This window comes from Bufo gargarizans, chromosome 3, assembly GCF_014858855.1.
Source record: "Bufo gargarizans isolate SCDJY-AF-19 chromosome 3, ASM1485885v1, whole genome shotgun sequence".
Taxonomy (NCBI): domain Eukaryota; kingdom Metazoa; phylum Chordata; class Amphibia; order Anura; family Bufonidae; genus Bufo; species Bufo gargarizans.
In genome coordinates, this window is record NC_058082.1 from 111,429,411 (window position 1) to 111,454,964 (window position 25,554).

General features: G+C 44.8%; 1 protein-coding gene across 1 annotated transcript in view; it reads right to left on the reverse strand.

Annotated features, from left to right (window-relative positions):
* The window catches only part of PIP4K2C (phosphatidylinositol-5-phosphate 4-kinase type 2 gamma), a 65,646-nt gene that overhangs the window by 29,951 nt on the left and 10,141 nt on the right, over positions 1-25,554 (reverse strand). Inside the window, exon 3 of the mRNA XM_044284612.1 lies at positions 3,562-3,658. Within this exon, the coding sequence (XP_044140547.1) occupies positions 3,562-3,658 (97 nt within the window). The remainder of the gene's footprint in view (positions 1-3,561; positions 3,659-25,554) is intronic.

Consider the following 25,554-nt stretch of genomic DNA (forward strand, 5'->3'; position numbering starts at 1 on the left):
CAAGGGACTTCCATCAAACCTAGAACGAAGGGGCAACAGCACTAGTAACGGCATCAGCTCCTGCTCTAACAGTGACACTGAGACACAAGCTGCTATCAACTGAATGGATCCGTGCCGCCTGGAGGGACCTCTGCTCCTCTGTTCTCCAGATCAAGTAGAAGAAGATACATTTTCAGATGGGAATACCCCTATATACATGATAACCATCAAGTAAAGAGGTTTACATTTCTATCACTAGGCATCCTTGATATGCTAATATCCCGATTAGGAACATTACATGAGTCAAATAAGTTACAAGATGACAAATACTGTTTTATAACAATTGACCTACTGTTTTCATGTTTAACATCTTTTAAAATAATTTTTCATGAAGTTATTTTAAAATTTTCTGTGTCAATATCCAAATTTAAACAAAAAACATAAAATAAGCCACTAAGCCAAATAATAGGTGCCGCTTCTTGGTCTGTACAGATCACATTACTGCAGTCATCTGCTTATCTATCTATGCACAGAGGTGAAATCATTACAGGCAGGATTAGAATGACATAAGACAGGATCCACCACTTGCAATAGGCGATTGTCAAAGCTTTTCTATTCCTTCCTTGTACAATGACCTCTGCACGGGTCACAGAACATGCCTAGAATACTCTCCCATAGAAGTCAATTAGGTCCCCTCCTGACCATTGTGTCTATGGACCATGTGGCTGCCGTAAAGCAATTTTCTTAATGCTTTCTAAATGCTGTTAAGGACAGCCCAGGCAAGATGGCCACCCCCATGTTCAGGAAACAGAATAAATACATAAAAACAGATAAGAAAAAAGGAGATGTGATGTGTCACCAAAAACGTTATCTGCCAGTTAAAATCAGATAGTAACACATTTCCTTTAAAAGAGGTCTCTCACTTCAGTAAATGGCATTTATGTAGATAAAGTTAATACAAGACACTTACTGATGTATTGCGATTGTCCATATTGCTTCCTTTACTGGCTTGACTCATTTTCCATCACATTATACACTGCTTGTTTCCATGGTTATGACCACCCTGTAATCCAGCAGCGGTGGTCGTGCCTGCACACTATAGAAAGAAGCGCCAGCCTATGCGCACTCCCACCCACCACAGAGGTCAGCACTTTTTCCTACAGTGTGTAAGCACGACCACTGCTGCTGGACTGCAGGGTGGTCATAACCATGGAAACAAGCAGTATATAATGTGATTGAAAAATGAGTCAAGCCAGCAAAGGAAGCAATATGGACAATCACAATACGTTAGTAAGGGCCTTGTATTAACTTTATCGGCATAAATGCCATTTACTGAAGTGAGACAACCCCTATAAAAAGAGCCCCATCTAAGTATCACTACTCTCACTATTCAATTGTAGTAAGTGAGCGGAGCAGCCCGAGACCTGGGCCTCGTTCCCTTTAGAATCAAAGAAATATATCTCCCAAATAAATAGGCACACAGGAGCCAGACACAATGCAGGTCTAGTGGCCCAAAGCTCTGTACGTTTAGGTATCTATATATGGGATTTTATATGGTTGTGACTGGTTTTCTTTTCACGTATATTTTTCCAACAGTCGTTGGTCATAAACGCAAGTGTGTAAGAAAAATGATATGCAATGCACAGCCCTGGCTGGATGAGATGCCACACTGTCGCACCCCACAATGTCAGGCTGACCACCACTGATCCAGACGATAAAACTTTGGATAAATATGGCACACTGGTGTCGATTTCCTGGATACCCGACAAGACAAAATGCTGCTTCCTTGGCAGTTTATCAAGGTGATATAAATGACGCCCCAAAATTTTCATTATACAGTGTGCTGCGTGGTAAAAGCAGATGTGGACAGCGATTCCCTAAAAGACAAAAGACGTGGAGCTAGGCCAGTGAAGGGGTTAATGTTTTATAATGGGTGCTCACGTCTCCAGTGCTCTATCATTATCAGAGGAGGACTAAACAGTTGCACAGCTCCCTATGAATGTGGCCTAGTCTGTCAGCTATAATGGGAGATCAAAGAAATTTCATGCCAACGCAAAATAAGAAACTTACTATATTAACCAGTGGAGATGAGGAGAGGGTCACAACAAGAGGAGTCATCCCACCCTGGCGGCATACACTATGTGACTGCACATGGATTACTATTGCGGTAGGATATGTACAAATTGGATTAGTCCTCAGAAGTCGGCATCTCTCACATTGCAGCCTTTAGGAGTTCAGACTTTTCATTACACAGCAATAAGCAGATTTGCTTTAATAAAAGGAGGATTTTATGGATTATTTTCCAAAAAAGTAAGAGTCTCATGAATATAAACTACTTGGCATCCAGCTTTAGTAGTCTTTAAAACTCAATGAGAACATAAACCTCATGAATAACTTCATCCCTACCAGCTATGAACTCCGCGTTTTCAGACTCACGAAGGAGCTTATACAGGGTTTGCCCCACATCGACGGACAACCCCATTAACTACTGCAGTGGCCTTTTAAATTCTTTTCAACTACCTACAACGATAAGAAAAAAAAAAGAAAAGAAAAATAATATATACCAGGAGCCTTTGGGGAAGCTGAGCATAACTGCTATGGGAAAATTGTGTTTTTCTTCTTTTTCATTCTTTGGAATTTCAACAAGGTCATCTTATCTCCACACTCTCCGAACCAAGACCAAGAAAACACTAAGAAATCCCAAGGGACTCCTTCAAGGAATGCATCCCCTATTTTTTTTTTACCAATTAAAACTATATCCTGAAATACAATTCTTCGTCAAATCTTTCTTTTGTGAATTTAATTTTTTTAATTCTAATTTCTTGACATCATTATGGGGGCAGCCATCTTGCCAGATCTGCTCTGCGAAGTGCAGGTCAGAGGCTTGCTTTACAGTAACCACATGGGCATTGAAAGCTGCATCAGAAAAAGATGGAGGTGCCCGATTAAAACAGTCGAAACGTAAAGGTGGGCTTGTTGCCTATAGCAACCAGAGCTCAGCTTTAGCGATCGCTCCTCCCCATACGCAAATGCAGCGGTCTCCTCCGCTAACAAGCAGCAGATGGTCAGGAAGGAACGCTTCCCTTGCCGATAATCTGCTGCTCTGTCGTCCCATGTAAAGGGATCTTTACCAGTCATTCTAATCTTGAGATGTTAAAGGGGTTGTGCAGGGCTTTTATATTGATTACACATCGGCCACCTCTTCAAACAGCTGATCGGTGGAGGTGCCGGGTGTCAGACCCCCACTGATCAGATATTGATGACCTATCCTGAGGATAGCCCTTTAATATAAAACCCCTGCACAACCCTTTTGATTGTGGCGCCAACTGAGAAATGAACCTAACAAAACCGGAAGTGTTACCTCCCAAGGATGCTTTAGGGACACTTACGAAATGTGACATTGATGTATTTCACTGGTGACAAAAGGGTTAATAATCACGTGGTACATTTATTTATTTTTTGTTGCCATTCAAGCTGCAAATGTATTTAGCAAAAAAAAAAAAAAAAAAAATTGCCTCTATAGCAAATTCCCTGGTTTAGATCATGAGAGAATGAGAGATGTGGGAATTTTAATCAGCTTACCTGATAGTCTGTGTCATCTATTACAAAACGCTCTCGGAGATTTCGGAAAACTTGTGGACAGTACTCTTTAAACTTGAAGTGACTAGGTAAATTCTCCCTGAAATATAATACAAAAAGATAGTCGGCAAAGTCAAACAACCGAGGAAATGCAGATTCTAATTTTCTCATTACATATTTTCTCATTACATATGAATTTGTACACAAGACAAAGCAGCAAATATGCTCATACTGTGGAGGTGATCGGCGCATGTAAATACAAGGCTTCACCGCCACTGAACGAGCAGCCAGTTGTCAGGAAGGAAAGCTTCCATCCCGATAATCAGCTCCTTACCCCCTGTAAACCTGGCATTACTCTTTTTTTTTTTCTCCATAGCATATACGTAGGATTAGGGAAACTCCATTCACATTCATAGGATGCTGAATATTAGCAGAATTTATGCCGATTTCTGCACAAAACCTGTTCCAGAATATATGTGAAATATTTAATGTGTGAATAGACCCTTTGAGGATTTCCAGATGCTGACACCGTTACTGAAGTGTGGGCAGCCCCCATCGCTGAAAGCATCTAGATATGAGTAGAACCAAGCTGTTGCACCCGTTGAAAAATTTGGGGCTAAAGCAAAATTTTATTTAAACTAAATGTCATTTAACATTTTCACAGCCAAGTTTTTCTAAATTCTATGAAACACGTATTAGGTCAAAACATTCATTTCACCCCTTGATCAATTCCTTGAGGGGTGTAGTTTCCAAAATGGTTTTCTTTATGGGGGTACCTCAGGGTCTCTTGTGACATGGCACCTGAAAACCATTCCAGCAAAACCTGCCCTCCAAAAACAATATTGCGCTCCTTTCCTTCTGAGCCCTGTGGTGTGTGAAGAGATTTATGACCACATATGGGGTGTTTATTAACCTGATTCTGCAGTTTACATAAATACTGAGGTTTGTTTTGCTGTTAACCCTGTGTTACAGGGAAAACAGATTTAAAGGGTTTCTGTCACTAGAAATAACACTTAACAGGTTGCTGACCTAGGACGGGAATGCTCGTCCTAACGTTAACCGGCTACCCCACATGCGCTGCCGCGATCAGCAGCCAGGCCCCTGCTGTATTCACCAACATAGGTGAAAACACCTATGTTGTTGGATTAGCCCACTGTATGCCGCGGTCACGCTGACCACAGCATACAGGGGGTTTGTGGCAGCTTGTACATCCCCACCGGGTCCCCGTGCTGCGGTGACAGGGACCCGATGGTTGCTATGGCAATGTCACGAGAAAAATAGAATCACTTGGGTCAGCAAAAGTGTTAGAGTTATTAAAGTGACATGTCATATTTGTAAAATGGGGCTCAGACATTTGGACCAAACTGGCTTTTGCTTGAAAGAAATAGTTTGATGTTTGGAAGTCTGAAAACAGGGGTCACATGACCGGATGACATAAGGTCCAGTCAAGACGATGAGAATACAGACTGCCAGGAAGAGGATCAGTGGGGGAAACATTATGGAGGAAGGCGCTCTGAGAGAAGGACGCTCGCTTCCTCAGCACTTCCTCAGTGAGCCTGCGCCGATGACGTCTTCTCATTCGGGTTTAGAGGTGACGTCATCGGCGCACTGAGGAAGTGCCGGGGAAGCGGGCTTCCTTCTCTGAGCGCCGAATGAGGTGCCAGGCAGACCGGGCCAGTCGGAGGAGGAGAGCACTCCCTGGCCCTGTCAATCAGCAGGAGGATGGGGCGTTTTTTTGAAAGGAGGATGCGGCAGCTACCAGCAAGTAGACGCCCTACTTGCTTGCTGGTAGAGAGGTAATTTACATATTATAAAAGTGCCGTTTTTAAATAAAATAGCCAACAGAACAGGGTAAGAGCCCTATATATTGAAAAATCGCAGTATAAGGATTTTAATTAGCATAAAAAATATTAATAAATTACTTTCGGGGGGGGGGGGGGGGGGTGACAGAAGCCCTTTAACCTCTTAAGGACATACATGTACGCCCTGTGTATTTCTGATCACTGCCGTGCGGCTGGCATTGATCGGAACCCGGTGCCTGCTCAAATCATTGAGCAGGCACCTAGGCTAAATGCGCGGGGGGGGTCCCGTGACCCCCCCCATGTCGGCGATCGCGGCAAACCGCAGGTCAATTTAGACCTGCGGTTTGCTGCGATTTCTGCAGTTTCTGATCCCCGCGGTCCCTGACCGCGGGGATCAGAAACTTTTGTATTCCTAAAATGCATCTGTATCCCCCCCTGCACTCCTTAGTGATTTTTGCCCGGTGGGAGGTGCAGGGGGAGGGTTGCGGGCAGTGCAGGCGGTGCGGCAGGCGGGATCGCGATCCCCGCCCGCCTCCCCTTGAATAATCGTTGGTTTCTAGTGGGTATACCAGGGTGCCAGCACATTGCTGGCACCCTGGTATAAACGGCTGACATCTGTGCTGCGATGTCAGCCGTTTAACCCTTTCCATACCGCGGTCCGTACGGACCGCTGTATGGAAAAGGTTAACAGCGCAGGGAGCTCCCTCCCTCTCCCATCGGGGGGCTGCTGTGCCTTTGCAGCCCCTCCAAATGGAGAGGGAGAGAGCTCCCAGGCAGCCCCCCAAGCCCCGTCCTTACCCTTCCCCGTCTGCGCAGTTCTGACCATAACTGAGCAGACGGGGAAGGTTCCCATGGCAACAGGACGCCTTCTCAGTCGTCCTGCTGTCCATGGCGCTGAACAGATCTGTGCTGAAAGGCATAGATCTGTTCAGACAAAGTGTAAAATACAGTACTATATATTGTACTGTACTGTATTATACAGACATCAGACCCACTGGATCTTCAAGAACCAAGTGGGTCTGGGTCAAAAAGAAAGTGAAAAAAAGTGAAAATAAAGTAAAAAATCAAAAAACACATTTATCACTGATTAAAAATAAAAAAAATGAAATTCCCTACACATGTTTGAAATTTTGCCCACCTTACTTCCCAAAAAAAGTTAATAAAAGTGATCAAAAAAGTTGTATGTACTCCAAAATTGTAACAATCAAACTGTCATCTCATCCCGCAAAAAATGAGACCCTACTTGAGATAATCGCCCAAAAACTGAAAAAACTATGGCTCTTAGACTATGGAGACACTAAAACTTTTTTTTGTTTTAAAAATTAATTCATTGTGCAAAACTTACATAAATAAAAAAAATTGTATACATATTAGGTATCGCCGCGTCCGTGACAACCTGCTCTATAAAATTACCACATGATCTAACCTGTCAGATGAATGTTGTAAATAACAAAAAAAAAACGGTGCCAAAAAAGCTATTTCTTGTTACCTTGCCGCACAAAAAGTGTAATATAGAGCAACCAAAAATCATATGTACCCTAAACTAGTACCAACAAAACTGCCACCTTATCCCGTAGTTTCTAAAATGGGGTCACTTTTTTGGAGTTTCTACTCTAGGGGTGCATCAGGGGGGCTTCAAATAGGACATGGTGTCAATAAAACCAGTCCAGCAAAATCTGCCTTCCAAAAACCGTATGGCATTCCTTTCCTTCTGCGCCCTGTCGTGTGCCCGTACAGCAGTTTACGACCACATATGGGGTGTTTCTGTAAACTACAGAATCATGGCCATAAATAATGAGTTTTGTTTGGCTGCTAACCCTTGCTTTGTAACTGGAAAAAAAAATATTAAAATGGAAAATCTGCCAAAAAAGTGAAATTTTGAAATTGTATCTCTATTTTCCATTAAATCTTGTGCAACACCTAAAGGGTTAACAAACTTTGTAAAATCAGTTTTGAATACCTTGAGGGGTGTAGTTTCTTAGATGGGGTCACTTTTATGGAGTTTCTACTCTAGGGGTGCATCAGGGGGCTTCAAATGGGACATGGTGTCAAACAAACTGTCCAGCAAAACCTGCCTTCCAAAAACCATATGGCGCACCTTTCACTCTACGCCCCGCTGTGTGGCCGTACAGTAGTTTACGGCCACATATGGGGTGTTTCTGTAAACGGCAGAGTCAGGGCAATAAAGATACAGTCTTGTTTGGCTGTTAACCCTTGCTTTGTTAGTGGAAAAAATGGGTTAAAATGGAAAATTAGCCCAAAAAATTAAATTCTCAAATTTCATCCCCATTTGCCAATAACTCTTGTGCAACACCTAAAGGGTTAACAAAGTTTGTAAAATCAGTTTTGAATACCTTGAGGGGTGTAGTTTATAGAATGGGGTCATTTTTGGGTGGTTTCTATTATGTAAGCCTCGCAAAGTGACTTCAGAGCTGTAGTGGTCCCTAAAAATTGGGTTTTTGTAAATTTCTGAAAAATTTCAAGATTTGCTTCTAAACTTCTAAGCCTTGTAACATCCCCAAAAAATAAAATATCATTCCCAAAATAATTCAAACATGAAGTAGACATATGGGGAATGTAAAGGCATCACAATTTTTAGGGGTATTACTATGTATTACAGAAGTAGAGAAACTGAAACTTAGAAATTTGCAAATTTTTCCAAATTTTTGTTAAATTAGGTATTTTTTGGTGCAAAAAAAATATTTTTTTTAACTTAATTTTACCAGTGTCATGAAGTACAATATGTGACGAAAAAACAATCAGAACGGCCTGGATAAGTCAAAGCGTTTTAAAGTTATCAGCACTTAAAGTGACTCTGGTCAGATTTGCAAAAAATGGCCTGGTCCTAAGGTGTAAAAAGGCTGTGTCCTTAAGGGGTTAAAAGACCGTTGCTTGTCAGTCTTTTTAGTATAAGCAGAAGACGGAGGGGTGGTCCTTCACACTGCATGCCTGCATTAGGCTTCAGAGTGAGGAGGAGTGTCTCTTAGTAATCCAATCTGATTGGCTGGCAGGAAGCTGCTGGCTACACCAAGTGTGTATGGGAAGTGAGGGAAAGCAGTTTTGGCCTCAGAACTGGCAAAGGAGCCATCTTAAGAAGGTCCTCACATGGTAAGTGTTTAAAACAGCCATAAGTAAGAGGAAAAACTCAAGGAAAAAACAGTGGTATGTGAAGAAACTAAAGATTGCTTTATGCATAATGCTGCAGCAGTAACACATGCTAAAATTGATTTTATGATGAAAATATGACAGTTACCCTTTAAGCCAGTTTTATGGGTTTTTTCCCTATGGTGTTCTCAATGCAGAAAAACTGACCTATGCTCTTCATTCTCTGGGTAAGTATGATTACACCGATACCACATATGTGTAGGTTTTTGTTGTGTTTTAAGACTGAAAAAGATAAACTTTAAAAAAAAAAAAAAATTTAATATATATTTATTTGTGTTAGGCGCTTACAATAGTACAGTGAAGAGCCCTAGGAAAGCAGGAAAATAAGCGCAGTCGGTTGTGGTGTGCTGAAACAGAGGATGAGGTAGGCCTGAGAAAGAAGAGGGCCTACCCAAGGGAAAAGATATGGAAGAAATGAGTGTGAATGAGTGGAGTGGTTGGAGGGTCAAAGCTCAGACCTCAGACGGTACAGGAGCCAGGTAAGGGGAGTGCCTTAAATAATAGGCTGGAGGCGGAACTCAGCCCCTCCCACAAATCCAGGCAAATTGCCTTAATACTTGTGTTAGGCGCTTACAATAGTACAGTGAAGAGCCCTAGAAAAGCAGGGAAATAAGCACAGTCGGTTGTGGTGTGCCGAAACCAAGGATGAGGTAGGCCTGAGAAAGAAGAGGGCAAAAAATGAAAGTAACCAGTTTATTGTAGTCAATTAATACATGAATAGCTCAACCCGACATTTTTTGGAAAGCATCTCTTAACTCTTGTACTGGATTGGGAATGTATCGCGAGTAAGCGGATGAGTTCCAGCGCCCTAATTTTTTGATGACATGAGTAGGGATGTTGGCACTGGAGGCTGTGGATGCAGCTCCTATGCGAAAGGAGTGCCCCGAGTAGTTGGCTGCGTTGAGGCCCAGTTGTGTGAGGGATGACCTGACATGAGTCATGAAGGTGGTGGTGGTGCGTACCGAACCATGTAGTTGAAGTAGCGGTTGAGAGGGTAGAAACTTGTGACGTTGCATGTAAGCATCCAGAACCCTGACTGGACACCATCTGTTGTGCGTGGGGTAATACGGAATGTTGACGGGTATGTGCTGACTGTTCTTGGAGTGAGGTAAGGTCAGGATGTAATGATCCATGCGTTTCGTCAAGTGGGAGAAAAGGAGACAAGGTGTGGTTTGGGTCGTGGAGGTTGTAGTGAATTCCCCGGGCCTCAGGAATCCGTAGAAGGCCAAGTAAATTGCTGTTTTGATGATGGAGTTGGTATCTGCTTCAAAAGGCTTGGCGTCTAGTAAGTCGGATAATGCCTTGAAAATATGATTGGTTTTGGGTAGCCTCTGGGCTGAACGTGCGGGTTCCGCCTTCTGAATACCCGAGTATGGTTTTGATTTGGTGCGAGGCCATGAAACTGATGTTATTGGGGTGTAAGATTAGCATATGGTGTTGAATGCCGGTGAAATACAGTTTGATGGTGTTGTATGACATTTTGAGTTTAAGGTGGCAGAAAGAAGCAAACCCCAGAAGAGAAGTAATGACAAAAGGGTGCGTGATGTTGTGTTCCATCAGGAACCTGTTGAATAGTGTGAACGCTCTGTTGTATGTTCTATGCGTATTGTCTGATAGTGCTAATCGGGACAAAGTCTGGCTATGCCGCATGATGACTTAGTCCAGAATGAGCTGTGGAAACGATGGAGTGATGGTGGCCGTGGGTGTCGCTGACGGAGAGCCTCATGAAATGCCTGAAATTTGAAGCGAGACAGATTGTCAGCTGCCGCATTGCACACCCCTGGAACATGGAAGCAATGTAAGAAAAAATTATTGCAAGCTGCCAACCAAGTGAGTTTCCGCAGGAACCTCACGATTGTGAGGGATTTGGAACGACCTCTGTTGATGATCCGACAGGTCGCCTGGTTGTCTGAATAGCACCGGACCGACACGTTTGCCCATAAATGACCTCACGCCACGGCAGTCGCCACGATGGGATAGATCTCGAAGAGAGGTGAGGTAGTGGAAAATCCTTCCAGATCCCGGACTGCAGAAGGCCAGCTGCCCCACAGCCAATCATTCCCAGAAATGGCTGCGAAGCCTGTGGTAGATGCCGCATCTGACCAGATAGTGGGGGAAGAGTCCGATAGCTGAGGGAGGAACATGCTCCTGACATTCCAGGTGGATAGAAATCTCTTCCACATGCCCAGATCTGCCGTAGCGTGGGCATCCAGGGACAACCTGTGCGAGTCGTGTAGGAAAAAAAGGAAGAGGTGCAGAAGTCGTGATATAAATGAGCGACCCTGAGGTATGATACGCATGGCAAAGTTCAGGGAGCCCAGCAGGGACTGTAGTTCTTTGCGGTTGCAGGTGCCGAGTTGAAGGTAATTGTCTATGTGAGCGAGAATGTCCTGAATCTTTCCGGGTGGCAAACTGGCTTGCATTGTGGCTGAATCCAACTGAATACCCAAGAAGGTGATGACTGTGTCTGGGCCCTCTGTTTTCTTGGGGGAGATGAGTACCCCAAGTTCCTTGAACAGCTTGATGGTGGCTCTGAGGCTGGAGAGGGGAAGTGTTTTCTTCCACCAGAAGGAAATCATCAAGGCAATGTAATACCATCGGGCACCTTGCTATGTTTAAAAGCAACCAGCATAATGCTTCCGCAAATGTGTCAAAAATGGCCGGGCTACTCTTGGATCCAAAAGTCAACCGGGAGAAAAAATAGTAGTCTCCGGACCACTTGATGCCGTGAAGGTGCCACAGTGTAGGGTGTATTGGTAGTAATTTGAAGGCGTTGGCAATGTTTGTTTTGCTGAGCCATGCTCCAACCCCTGCTTGTATGATGGCAGTGATGGCGTGATCTATGGTGGTGTATTGCAGGGAGAATTCCTCAGAGGGAATGAGGGAGTTGAGACTGGGGTTGGCTGAACCGTGGGGCGCCGACAAATCGACGATGAGCCTCTGTTTCAGGGAAGATTTCCCAGTGACGATGCCAATGGGGTTGGTGCGCCATGTGGCGAATGGGGGGGTTTTAAAAGGCCCTAACACGAAGCCCTCTGTTACTTCTTGGGTTATGAGGGTGTCAATTGCAGTGGGGTTGTGTTGGGCGGATTGAAGATTGGGACATTCCAGGGTGCCAGTTGGCATGTGCAGGATACCCGTGTGGAAGCCTTCTGTCAACCCCAAAACGAGGAAATCTGTGAGATGCCTGGATGGGTGTTGTGACATGAACGCGGTGAAAACTGGCATATTGATGGTCGTTAGATACGGCTTTGCAAACATTTTATTCGGACACATGGACTTGGCATGTGCCCTGAAACATTTGGTACATATATGCAGTAATCTACACTCGCTGTAATTGCAGGACCCCTCGTTGAAATTGTTGCAAATCTGGGATTTGCCCAGAAACTTAATTGGCCATCCCAGTTTGTCCCGGGCTGATTTGTCCGGAACCCCAAAGGGACCGGCCCCTTGCGAGAGGGCATGTCTGTCTGCCGTGTTTGGACAGAAATTGGTGGTGTGGGCTGTGGAGGAGCAGTATGCACAGGCTGGTGTCCTCAGGCCTGCGAAGTGTCGGCAAAATATGACAGTGTCGATCCTTGCCCAGTTGGAGCGGACTCCGTACTGGGAGAAGGCCTCCGCCACTTTCGCCAAAAAAGATCTATGATAACCATAGAAGGCTGACCCCCCCATATTTGTTACCTAGGTCTACCAGTTTGTGCATGTAGAGGTCGAACTCCTCCCTTCTGTTGGGGTAGACCGCACAGATGACATCCCTATAGATGCCAAAGGCCAAAACAAATTCGGGAATAGTCAGTTTCCTATTAAGGCGGGCATCCCTGGACTTGACCATAACCGAAACATCATCGTAGGCATAGGTTTTGTTCTCGACCACATCCTGGGAGGCAATCAGAAGGGAAGCCAGGTTTACATCCTTACCTTCCAGGATATCTCTTTTTATGTGCTCCGGTATCATATGCGCCGGGCTGACTTCTTGGTCATCCAGGTTAACGGTTGGTGTGATCACTGGCAATCCGGATTGTGCCGGTGACGCCGCCGGCGGTGGCCCTGCCAAGGAGAGTGTCGTGGTGACCGACTCCAGCCTCTCCAACCTGGCATTGACCTTGGTCATGAATGTCATTAGAGAGGATAGCATGGCATGTATATCCCCTGCACTGGACTGGCTGGGTCCTTCCCCTGCATCCACGTTATTAGTTGACGCGCGCAGTAGCCGGAAAAGCTCCGCTTTCCTTGCCGTGGCGGGGAAGGGGATTTGCAGTCTCCTCAACTCCGTTGTTATTCGCGGGATTGTCCAGGATCTGATGGATGCTGGACTGGCTAGGCCGTCTCCCTGGGTTGAAGTGACGGATCTAGCAGGGGTGCCAGGTAGGAAAGTCCTCTACCCTTTCCAGAGACATACTTAAAAAAAAACAGTTGATTAGTGTTGGGAAACCAAGGATTGTGCTGGCAGGCTAGCTAGGCCGGACGGCGAAAATATTATACCTGCTAATTGCCAAGCGGCTTGAGAGGCACTATGTGTTGGCGCGAGGGGTTAATGAGGCCACTTGTCGTGGTGGCAGGAGTGTGAGGCCTCTCGGTGACTGTAAGACAGAACTAGGGGAAGGGAGTGACAGGTGAGGCCCTCTCTATGCAACATGCGAGGCGGCTTACTAACGTATGGCTCGATGGGCGGCTGCCTCTGAACGTTTGAGGCGGGGTGTTGGCCTTGCGGGACCACTAACTGATGGCGAAGCCAAGAGGGGGTAACCTAGTGGGATTCCTGTGCCCCTAATGCCAGCACACTGACCCTAACTGGACCATCAGAAATGTATGGAGAACAATTGTTTATGAGCAGGTGTACGTACCTGGTAGCAAGAAAAATTAACAGGACACACGTGTAGCGGCGTGGAACGTGTGACCACGAGGACTATATGGCAGATTATTTTTTTTTTTTTTTTAAACCAGGACCTGGCCTGCTAACCGGGGTGCAAGTCAGCTGGGTATGCGGTCCCCCATGAGAGCTGCTTGACCTGATGATGGCGGTATGCCTTTAACATTAAGTGGTTCCTGGAAGCAACTATGACTTGGATGCCCCCACGAACCGTGCTGCCTATGTGGGTGGGGGTAGGTAGGCTGATCGCCGGCTCCGGAGCTCCGCCGGCTAGCAGGGAGGCCGGACAGACCCGCCGGCGGCTCCCTGTACTAGCTGCGGCGGCAGACACCTGTCGGGATACTGCGCATGCGCCGACTGAATCCGCCGCGCATGCGCAGTACTGCCGGGCCGCGCGTGCGCAGATCAGCCATTGAGACGCCAGGAGGGACGGAGGTGACGGGACCGGAGGCAGAGGGGGCCCTGTGGCAGCGGTGCGTGCCGAACGGTAATGTCCATGGAAAAAGGAAGGGTGTATGCAGTGTGTCATGTGTTACATTTGAGCAACCGATGGGTCATGTATACAAGTGTATGAACTTCCTGGTCATGGTACTAGCTTATCAAGAAAAAGGGGCACGTTGTGTATGAGTTTGCAGGTTAGTGGACCGAATGAGGACTGGAATAGGTGGTAATTGCACACTGGAAAACAATACACCTGTGGTGGCTTACTGCTGGGTTAGTAAATGGAGCAGAGCTCCTGTGCAGTCGAATTCTTATGCATAATCCTAGAAAGGAGTGACAGACATATGAAATCTGGCAACTGACTTGCAAGCTAGAAGCCTGACATGAGTTCAACGGTGGTGAAATGAAAAGAGTGGTACAGGGGGACAAAATGGTGAGGCCCCGTGCTGTACCGTGTGGATGACTCACAGTTTAACGGGCAAACGCGACCCACAGTGAAACCGGGTGAAGCAGGACGAGTGGAAACAGGTATGCTCCAAAATCCAGAACACCGATGGCAACGAACTTCCAGAAAATCAGCAACTCGCAAGTAACTCTCCAGTGACTCCTCAAGTGACTCTCTCTCCAAAAGCTCAGACCTCAGACGGTACAGGAGCCAGGTAAGGGGAGTGCCTTAAATAGGCTGGAGGCGGAACTCAGCCCCTCCCACAAAGCCAGGCAAAATGCATATATAAAAAAAAAAAATTATTATATATATATATATATATATATATATATATATATATATATATATATATATATATATATATATATATATATACACACACACACACACACACACACACACGTGAAACTCGAAAAATTGAAATATCGTGCAAAAGTCCATTTCTTTCAGTAATGCAAATTAAAAGGAATTGCATTAATGCAGCTTAAAATTAGAATTTTGTGAAAAAGGTTCAATATTATAGGCTCAGCTAATTAATCCGTACTCCCTGAGCAAAAGGTACCTCAAAATTGTGACTTTGGGGGTTTCATAAGCTATAAGCCATAATCATCCAAATTATAACAAATAAAGGCTTGAAATCTCTCGCTTTGCATGTAATGAGTCTATCTCATACAGTCCTGATCAAAAGTTTAACACCACTTAAAAAATCTCAAAAAAAATCATATTTAGCATGGCTGGATCTTAACAAGGTTCCAAGTAGAACTTCAACATGCAACAAGAAGAAATGAGAGTGAGACAAAACATTTTTTGAGCATTCAATTAATTGAAAATAACGTTTAAACTGAAACAGGCTGTTTTTCAGCTGATCCAAATTTTAGGACCACATGCCTTTAACCACCTCCGGACCGCCTAACGCACATGTGCGTTCCGGAGGTGGCAGCGCTGCGCACAGTCACGCATATACGCGTCATCTCGCGAGACGCGAGATGACGCGAATATGCGCGCGCGCATGCGCAGTTCGCGCCGGCATTTCGCACAGCAGTATTTCGTCAGCAACCTGCCAGCCAATGATCGTGGCTGGCAGGTTGCTGATTTTTAAAAAATCCAATCAAAGTGCCAGATATCAGATCATATTAGTAAATATGATCTGTTATATGGCTGCCTGCTCCTCTGCTGGTTCTTTTCGTCGGTTGGATCCAGCAGAGGAGCAGGCTTCACAGTGAGTACACCAAACACTACACTATAGCCCCTGATCACCCCCCTGAACCCCAATTAACCCTTTGATCACCCCTTTGATCACCCCTGTCAATCACAAGTGAAAGGAAAAAAGTGATCAGTGCAAACTGTCACTTTTTTTTCTCACTGTTATTGACCGTTAGGTTTTAGGTATAGTTTAGGCCCCTTGGTTAGGTAGTTAGCGATCAGTTAGCGCCCAGCCCACCGCACCGCAGTCCGTTATTCGCTGATTAGCGTATCGCTAATCAGCATTTGTACTTTTATAGTATCTGGAAGTGATCAAAACTGATCACGGTCAGATCTATAATTGTATTAGTGTCACTTTAGTTCGCCCTCCACCCAAAACGCAGTGTTTGCCCGATCAGGCCTGATCGGTCGCCCACACGTGCGTTCGCCCACACCCGCCCCACCGCAGTGACAAAAACAATTTTTTTTTTTGATCACTGCACATTCACTTTACACGCACTGCGGCGATAAAAAAATCAGTTTTGATATTTTTTTATCAACCGCAGCGGCCTCCGGTACTTCGCTAGCCTCCCCTTTGTAAGACAGGCTTGCTTTTTTTTCTTGGGTAGTCTCAGGGAATACCCCTAAATTTAGTTGCCCACATGTCTAACAGGGGGTATTCCTCTGAAGAGGCCTACAGGCTTCTGACCCAGTCGGATGAGGAGTGGGAACCCTCATCTGATGAATCCAGCGGGTCAGAATACGAACCTGTAGAAAGCAGTGGCTCTCTGACCCAAAGTTCGGACGAGGAGGCTGAGGTCCCTGATACCACCAGGCGTACCCGGCCCCGTGTCGCTAGACCGCAGGTTGCGCAGGATCCGCTTCAAGAGCAGCAGAGTGGGGCTGGTGCTGTCGGATTACGTGGTGAGGCATACACCAGCAGCCCAGCCCTCCCTGGACCTAGTACCAGCACTGCCGTACAACCTGGTGAAGTAGCGAGCACCAGAAGGGCAGTTGAAGCTGGTACGGTGGCACGTGCAGTAGTGACCCCGTCGCAGCCACCGCAAAGACGTGCCCGTAGAGCCCCTAGAATCCCAGAGGTGCTGGCAAACCCTGATTGGCAGTCCCCAACTTCAGCCGCACCTGTAGTTTTCCCTTTCACTGCCCAGTCTGGAGTTCGGGTTGAGACGGCTCAGATCAGTTCGGCCCTGGGATTTTTTGAGCTGTTCTTGACTGCGGAGCTTTTAGACATAGTTGTGGCCGAAACAAACAGGTATGCCACACAATTTATCACCGCTAACCCGGGAAGCTTTTATGCCCAGCCTTTCCGGTGGAAACCAGTCCAAGTTTCCGAACTTAAAACTTTTCTGGGCCTCCTCCTCAACATGGGCCTGACAAAAAAGCATGAATTGCGGTCATATTGGTCCACGAACCCGATTCATCACATGCCCATGTTCTCTGCTGCCATGTCCAGGGCACGTTTTGAGGCCATCCTGCGGTTCCTGCACTTTAGTGACAACACCGCCTCCCGTCCCAGGGGCCACCCTGCTTTTGACCGGCTCCACAAAATTCGGCCCCTCATAGACCATTTCAACCAGAAATTTGCAGATATTTATACCCCAGAGCAAAACATCTGCATAGACGAGTCCCTGATACATTTTACCGGGCGCCTTGGCTTCAAACAATACATCCCAAGCAAGCGCGCCCGGTATGGGGTCAAATTGTATAAGCTCTGTGAAAGGGCCACAGGCTATACCCACAAATTTCGGGTCTATGAGGGAAAAGATCAGACCCTGGAGCCGGTCGGTTGCCCTGACTACCTGGGGAGCAGTGGGAAGACAGTTTGGGACTTGGTGTCACCCTTATTCGGCAAGGGGTACCATCTTTATGTGGACAATTTTTACACAAGTGTGGCCCTCTTTAGGCATTTGTTTCTAGAACGGATTGGCGCCTGTGGTACCGCGCGAACTAGTCGCGCGGGCTTCCCCCAACGGCTCGTTACCACCCGTCTTGCAAGGGGGCAGAGGGCCGCACTGTGTAACGAAGAACTGCTCGCGGTGAAATGGAGAGACAAGCGTGACGTTAACATGCTCTCCTCCATTCACGCAGACACGACAATACAAATTGAGCGAGCAACCCGTGTCATTGAAAAGCCCCTCTCAGTCCACGACTATAACCTCCACATGGGAGGGGTCGACTTCAATGACCAGATGTTGTCTCCATATTTAGTATCCCGACGCACCAGACGCTGGTATAAGAAGGTGTCTGTATATTTAATTCAATTGGCTCTGTACAATAGTTTTGTTCTCTACAGTAAGGCTGGGAGAACTGGATCCTTCCTCAAATTTCAGGAAGAGATCATCGAGAACCTCCTGTATCCAGGAGGTTCCGTGGCCCCAACCACCAGTGTAGTTAGCCGTCTACACGAGCGACATTTCCCCAATGTCGTTCCTGGTACCTCAACCCAACAGTCACCCCGAAAAAGATGTCGTGTCTGTAGCAGGAGTGGAATAAGGCGTGACACCCGCTATTTCTGTCCTGACTGTCCGGACCACCCTGCCCTATGCTTTGGAGAGTGTTTCCGGAAGTACCACTCACAGGTACACTATTAGCATAGGGATCATCTCACCAGGACAGGCACACAGGGCTATTAGGGCCCATTCACTCACTGCTGCTGCAAACGTCTCCTTTCACATGGGACAAAGTGCATAACGCACTTCGCCACATCTTTGGGCGATTTGCGCTTTGCACATTGACCCATGGGGAAGGAGAGGTTTGTTCTAAAAAGGTAAAAAAAACAAAAAAAAAAAAAAAAAAAAAAAAAAAAACACACCAGTAAGCAAACACGTTAATGTTCAGTTAAAAAAGTTAAAGTTTATATGTTCTGTTGCAAAGTTAATAAAATTATTGCGTTGCGGCCTGGTTTTTTCTTTTTTTACCTTCCAGGTGGACCAACCGATTGACTAGCTGCAGCACCGATGTGCATTCTGACAGAAGCATTGCGCTGCTGTCAGATTACACGCAAGTCGGTGTATGCGGCGCTGCAAGACGGGATTTTCTCCTCTGCAGTGACAGATACGTTTGCCGAGGCATACGAGCTGAGGAGGAGGCGGCGTTCCTATGCTTTGGCAAGCACTATGTATGTATGTATGTATGTATGTATGTATGTATGTATGTATGTATGTATGTATGTATGTATGTATGTATATATATATATATATATATATAAAAAAAAAAATCCCAGCAATGATTTATTCATCCACATCGATTGATGTGAATGGAGAAATCTGGTTTGCCAGGGCATACGAGCTTAGTGGGTATGGATGTAGGGCGGAGCTCCTATGTCCTGGCAGACGCCTTTCCCCTCCATTGTTTTTTTTTGGCAGAGATTTTTTCACCCACATTGATTGATGCGAATGAAGAAATCTGTGCCGTTCATTTTTTTCTTTCAGCCCAGAGGCTGAACGGAAAAAAAAATCTCATTACCTGTATGCTCAATATAAGGAGAATAGCAGAAACTCCTAATGCTGGCCATACATGTAATGATTGCGGAGACCCTCAAATGCCAGGGCAGTACAAACACCCCACAACTGACCCCATTTTGGAAAGAAGACACCCCAAGGTATTTGCTGAGGGGCATATTGAGTCCATGAAAGATTTAAATTTTTGTCCTAAGTTAGCGGAAAGTGAGACTTTGTTAGAAAAAAAAAAAAATAATCAATTTCCGCTAACTTATGCAAAAAAAATAAAAATTCTATGAACTTGCCAGGCCCCTCATTGGATACCTTGGGGTGTCTTCTTTCCAAAGTGGGGTCACATGTGGGGTATTTATACTGCCCTGGCTTTTTAGGGGCCCTAAAGCGTGAGAAGAAGTCTGGGATCCAAATGTCTAAAAATGCCCTCCTAAAAGGAATTTGGGCCCCTTTGCGCATCTAGGCTGCAAAAAAGTGTGACACATCTGGTATCGCCGTACTCAGGAGAAGTTGGGGAATGTGTTTTGGGGTGTCATTTTACATATACCCATGCTGGGTGAGAAAAATATCTTGGTCAAATGCCAACTTTGTATAAAAAAATGGGAAACGTTGTCTTTTGCCAAGATATTTCTCATCACCCAGCATGGGTATATGTAAAATGACCACCCAAAACACATTGCCCTAACTTCTCTGAGTACGGCGATACCAGATGTGTCACACTTTTTTGATGCCAAGGTGGGCAAAGGGCACATATGAACTCACTATCCCATTCAGGGATACCTTAGGGGTGTTACTTCCGAAATGGGGTCTCATTTGTGGGGGTTTCTACTGTCTGGGCATGTGAACCTAGGAACATGACTGTGCTCAGAAAGTCAGAGCTGTTTCAAAAAAGTGGAAAATTCACATTTTTGTACCTAGTTTGTAAATTGCTATAACTTTTACCCAATACTCATTTTTTTTGTGGGTGCCCAAACATTTTTTTTGTTATCAAAGACATGTAGAAGTAAAATTTCGAAAAACATTACATGGTTTAAATTATAACTGTTAAAAATTTTATATGGATGTTCGTTTTTTTTTCTTGCAAAATTTTACATTTGCAAATTCAAGTGAAAAATGTCATTTTTTGCAAAAAAATCGTTACATTTTGATTAATAACAAAAAAAGTAAAAATGCCAGCAGCAATGAAATACCACCAAATGAAAGCTCTATTAGTGAGAAGAAAAGGAGGTAAAATTCATTTGTATGGTAAGTTGCATGACCGAGCGATAAACGGTGAAAGTAGTGTAGTGCCGAAGTGTAAAAAGTGCTCTGGTCATGAAGGGGGTTTCACCTAGCGGGGCTGAAGTGGTTAAAAGACCAAATCTGTGGCTAAGGCCTCATGCACATGACCGTTGTGTGCATCCGTGGCCGTTGTGCCGTTTTCCGGGTTTTTTCGCGGACCCATTGACTTCCAATGGGTCAGTGGAAAAATTGGAAAATACCGTTTGACAGCCGCATCCATGATCCGTGTTTCCTGGCCGTGGGTCAGTGGAAAAATTGGAAAATACCGTTTGACAGCCGCATCCATGATCCGTGTTTCCTGGCCGTGAAAAAAATAGGACGTGTCCTATTTTTTTCACGGCCAACGGTTCACGGACCCATTCACATCAATGGGTCCGTGAAAAATCACGCATGCACACAAGATTGTCATCCGCGTCCTGATCCGTGTCCGTTTTTTCCTATCATTTCAATGGCAAACTTGACTTTGATTTTTTTTTTTCATTTTTCATGTCCGTGGATCCTCCAAAAAACAAGGAAGACCCACGGACAAAAAAACGGTCACGGATCATGGACCTACGGACCGCGTTTTTGCGGACCTTAAAAAAAAACAAAAGAAAAACGGTCGTGTGCATGAGGCCTAAAGATGTGGATTCATTGTCATTTTCTGTCAGGTAGTCACACGTTGTGATGGCAAAGGCAACCCCCCACCCTCCCCTTTTTGAACGTGGTCGGGTTGTTGAACTGCATAAGCAGGGCCTCACAGCGCACCATCGCTGCTGAGGTGGGACGCAGTAAGACAGTCATTTGGAATTTCTTAAATGATCCTGAGGGTTATGGAACAAAAAAAGTCAAGTGGAAGACCCAAAAAAATGTCATCAGCATTGAGCCGGAGAATCCAATTGGCTGTACGTCAAGAAACTGGACGATCCTCGACCCAAATTAAGGGACTTCTTCCAGGAGAATAACATCACTCTTTTGGCCCATCCTGTGTGTTCCCCTGATCCAAATCCAATTAATAACCTTTGGGGATGGATGGCAAGGGAAGTTTACAAAAATGGACAACCGTTCCAGACAATAGATGGCCTTCGTGCGGCCGTCTTCACCACTTGGAGAAATGTTCCCACTCACCTCATGGAAACGCTTGCATCAAGCATGCCGAAACGAATTTTTGCAGTGATAAACAAGAACAGCGGAGCTACTCATTACTGAGTTCATGTTTGGAAGTTGGACTTCTGTTTTGGGGGGGGGGGTCTAGTTTTTTTTTGGAGGTGTGGTCCTAAACTTTTGATCAGCTGAAAAACAGCCTGTTTCAGTTTATTCGTTGTTTATATTAAATTGAATGCTCAATTTTTTTTTTGTCTCACTCCCATTTCTTCTTGTTGCATGTTAAAGCTCTACTTGGAACCTTGTTAAGATCCAGCCATGCTAAATATGATTTTTTGCCATTTTTCAAGTGGTGTTAAACTTTTGATCAGGACTGTATGTTAGTTTCACCTTGTAAGTTGGATTACTGAAATAAATGAACTTTGCACGATATTCAAGTTTTTCAAGATATATATATATATTATATTTTTTATTTTTTTTACATCGCCATATTCTGCCCACATAACTTTTATAGCCACGTCTTTTTTTGGTGGTACAATCTGTAGTTTTTATTGATACTATTTTGGAGTTTGTGTGACTTTTTGATCACATTTTATTCAATTCTTTGGGGTAAGAGAAGAGACGAAAAAATGGTGAAGTGGCCATTTTGATACTTTTTTTTTCAATTACACCATTCACTATATGGGATAAATATTTTTATAGAATGGACAGTTTTGGATACGGTGATGCCCATGACGTTTACATTTTTTTGTTAATGTTTTTAAAAAAAATAATCTAGGGAAAGGGGGCGATAAAAAAAAAAAAAAAAAAAATTTTATAGCCCCTCTAAGAGGCTACAAAATACAGTGCTCAGATTGATGAGAACTTAAACTGTATTCCCATTTAATGACAGTATAAGTTGATTTTGCAGATATCCTGGCCAACATAGGAGCTGCAGTTCTAATACGGGACTCCGCGTATTAGAATAAATGACGGACATCCCTGACCGCCTATTTAGATGCCGTGGTCGCACTGGCTCACAGCATCTAAAGGCTTAAATGACTGCGATTGGCATTATTGCCAGTCGCGGACATTACCTGCGGGCCTCTGCTGTTTGAAACGACTAGATTTTAGTACCATAGACGTAAATTATTTAGTAATGTAAAATCATTAGATCATTACATCCACGGACTGCTTAAAGTGGTCAGTTCATGAAGACAACTCTTAGGGCATATGCACATCATAGAGGGGGCTTCCTGTCTCTGTAGGAGTGGCTTCCACACTAGACCCATCCCTGTATGATATGCATGACAATTAATCTGAATGACAACCATGTAATACTACATTTTTTCTGCAGGGCAAATGCATGGCTGAACATGGCTGATTGCCAAGAAGTTTTGGGACCTATGGCAAGTCCTTTTTTGTTAGAAGTATCCCTTAAAGGGGTTGTCTGACTTCAGCAAATGGCATTTCTCATGTGGTGATTATCCCAAGGGCTATATTTTGATTGCCAATGTATGCAAATATACCTAAATATTTTCAGTACTCTGTTAATGCAGTCTGACATGTGCTGCCACATAATTATGCATCTAAGACCCTGTGAATAGTGTTACCTTACATAGGAAATAAAAGGACAAGAGCCCGTCATGGAAACCTCAGGATAGACTGGTACATCCACTTGTCAGTGTGTGTATAACTGGCGTTTCAGATCATGAACCCTACTTCTGGATTCCTAACATTTTTGGAAGAGACATCTTGGCAGACAACAGAATGATAAGTGAAGTATTCCTGGACTTTCCACTGAGCTCTGAACGGATAACAAAGACAGGCTGATCAGTTCTTCCAATATGAAATCATATTTTTTTAACAAAATCTCCATACTGAAACTTAGCTCCTGGGCAGATGCTCCATAAATCAGAATAAAGTACACTGGCCATTCAGCATCAGTTCCTCCTATTATCGCTTTACCAAGCAGATGCCTGGCATTGACTTAAGTCACATTTAACACTGTGCTGACGAGCAGACAATTATCGGGAAGGAAGAGTTTGTTCCCTATAACTGCCTGGTCATGAGTGGAAATAAAGAACTGCACATACATAGAGCAATCACCTCCACTGTATGGGGACGAGCGATGGCTGCCGCGATCACGTGTCCTCCTATAATTCACACTGCACAATCTGCTGCTTAGAAACGATGATTGAGATGCCAACCGTTTTGATCATTCGGCAACTTTAGAAGCTTATCGTTCCCGATAATTGGCCAGACTATCAGGTCATGTAAGCCAGTCTTTAGGCTTTGTACACCTCAGAGCTGCGGCTTATGTTTTTAACAGAAGGCCGCACAGTCCCAGATGAGTTGCATGACTGAAACAGTCATTCTTTCTGACTGCCTATTTGGAAGAGGCTGTACCACCGTAAGAACCCCAAAGTTCACAATGGGGAGGCACTCGCGCATGCACGCTGCTGCTCCATGCACTGGTTGTTTTAGCACAGTTTTTATTTATTTTTACAGCGTTCACCTGAGGGGTTAGGTCATGTGAGATTTTTATAGAGCAGATCGTTATAGACGTGGCGATACCCAATATGTATACTTTTTCTTATTTGTTTATGTTTTACACAATAATAGCATTTTTGAAACAAAAAAAATGAAGTTTTAGTGTCTCCATAATCTGACAGCCATAGTTTTTTTTTTACCAATTGTCTTAGGCTAGTTTCACACTTGCGGCAGGACGGATCCGGCAGGCTGGTCTCCCTGTCGGATACGTCCTTTCGCTGTTTCGCCGAGCAGCGGCTCTGTCCCCATCGACTATAATGGGGACGGGGGCTGAGCTCTGGCGCAGCACGGCGAAAGCTGCCGGACTAAAAAGTCCTGCATGTCCGACTTTTTAGTCCGGCGGCTTTCGCCGTGCTGCGCCGGAGCTCAGCCCCCGTCCCCATTATAGTCAATGGGGACGGAGCGGCGGTCCGGCGGCTCGGCGAAACAGCGGAAGGACAGATCCGACAGGGAGACCAGCCTGCCGCAAGTGTAAAACTAGCCTTAGTTAGGCACTACTTTTTTGTGGGATGAGGTGACAGTTTGATTGGTACTATATTGGGGGAGCATACGCCTTTTGATCGCTTGGTGTTGCACTTTATGTGATGTTAAATGTGCTTTTTTGGCAGTTTAGTTTTTTTTACGGTGTTCACCCGAGGCGTTAGGTCATGTGTTATTTTTATAGAGCTAGTTCTTACGGATGCGGAGATACCTAATATGTATACTTTTTTTTATTTCACTTTAGCACAATAGCATTTTTTTAACAAAAAAATTATGTTTTAATGTGTCCATGTTCTGAGAGCTATTTTTATTTTATTTTTTGATCAATTTTTTTATGTAGGGACTTTTTGCGGGATGAGGTGACGGTTTTATTGGTACCATTTTTGGGGAAATACCCCTTTTTGATCACTTGGTGTTGCACGTTTTGTGATGTAAGGTTTCAAATTATTTTTTTATGGAGTTTATCGGACTGGGTGGGTCATGTGATATATTTATAGAGCCGACCGTCACGGACGCGGCAATACCAAATATGTTTATTTTACTTATTTTTTTCCATCTTTAATATTTTTTTTTTACATGTGAAACCTTTTTTTTTTTTTTTAACATTATTTGTTTATTTTTTATTTTACACTTTGCGTCCCCCATAAGTTCATACAAGACCTCTGGGGGACATTTAAGTTCACTCCCCCCCCCCCCCCCCCACACTATTGATTTCTCCTGTAACTGGGGCTGACATAGTTGCCCCAGTTACAGGGGAAATACACCCCCCAGAGTGGCTGTACAGCACTATATAACACCGTACAGCTTTAGTGCAGGGCTGATCTGTCTATAGAAGATCCGACCGCTCCTGCAGTCTCCCGGCCCTGGCGGTCACAGGCCGGGACAGGAAGCACATAGCGCTGTGTATACAGCGATCTAGAAGGCAGGGACACCTGGGAACGTCCATTCAGAGATAGAGATCCACCTCCCAGACGTTTATAGTCAACGGGCAGTGGTTAAGGGTGTTGTGCACCTTTTATTAAGTAATGGCATACCCTCAGGATAGATCACTCCTGCCAATGAACTGTTGGGCAATAGCTCTTGCAGCAGACAGCTCCAACTTTGTAGTGGACCGAGCTTGTCTCTGCAGAGCTGGAAGCAGTTGATGGGGACAATGCTGCAGTTAGCAGCTCAATTCATAATAAGGTTGTCTGCTTCTAGTGCTGGAGCTATTGCCAAAGAGATGGTTGACAGGGGTGAGGG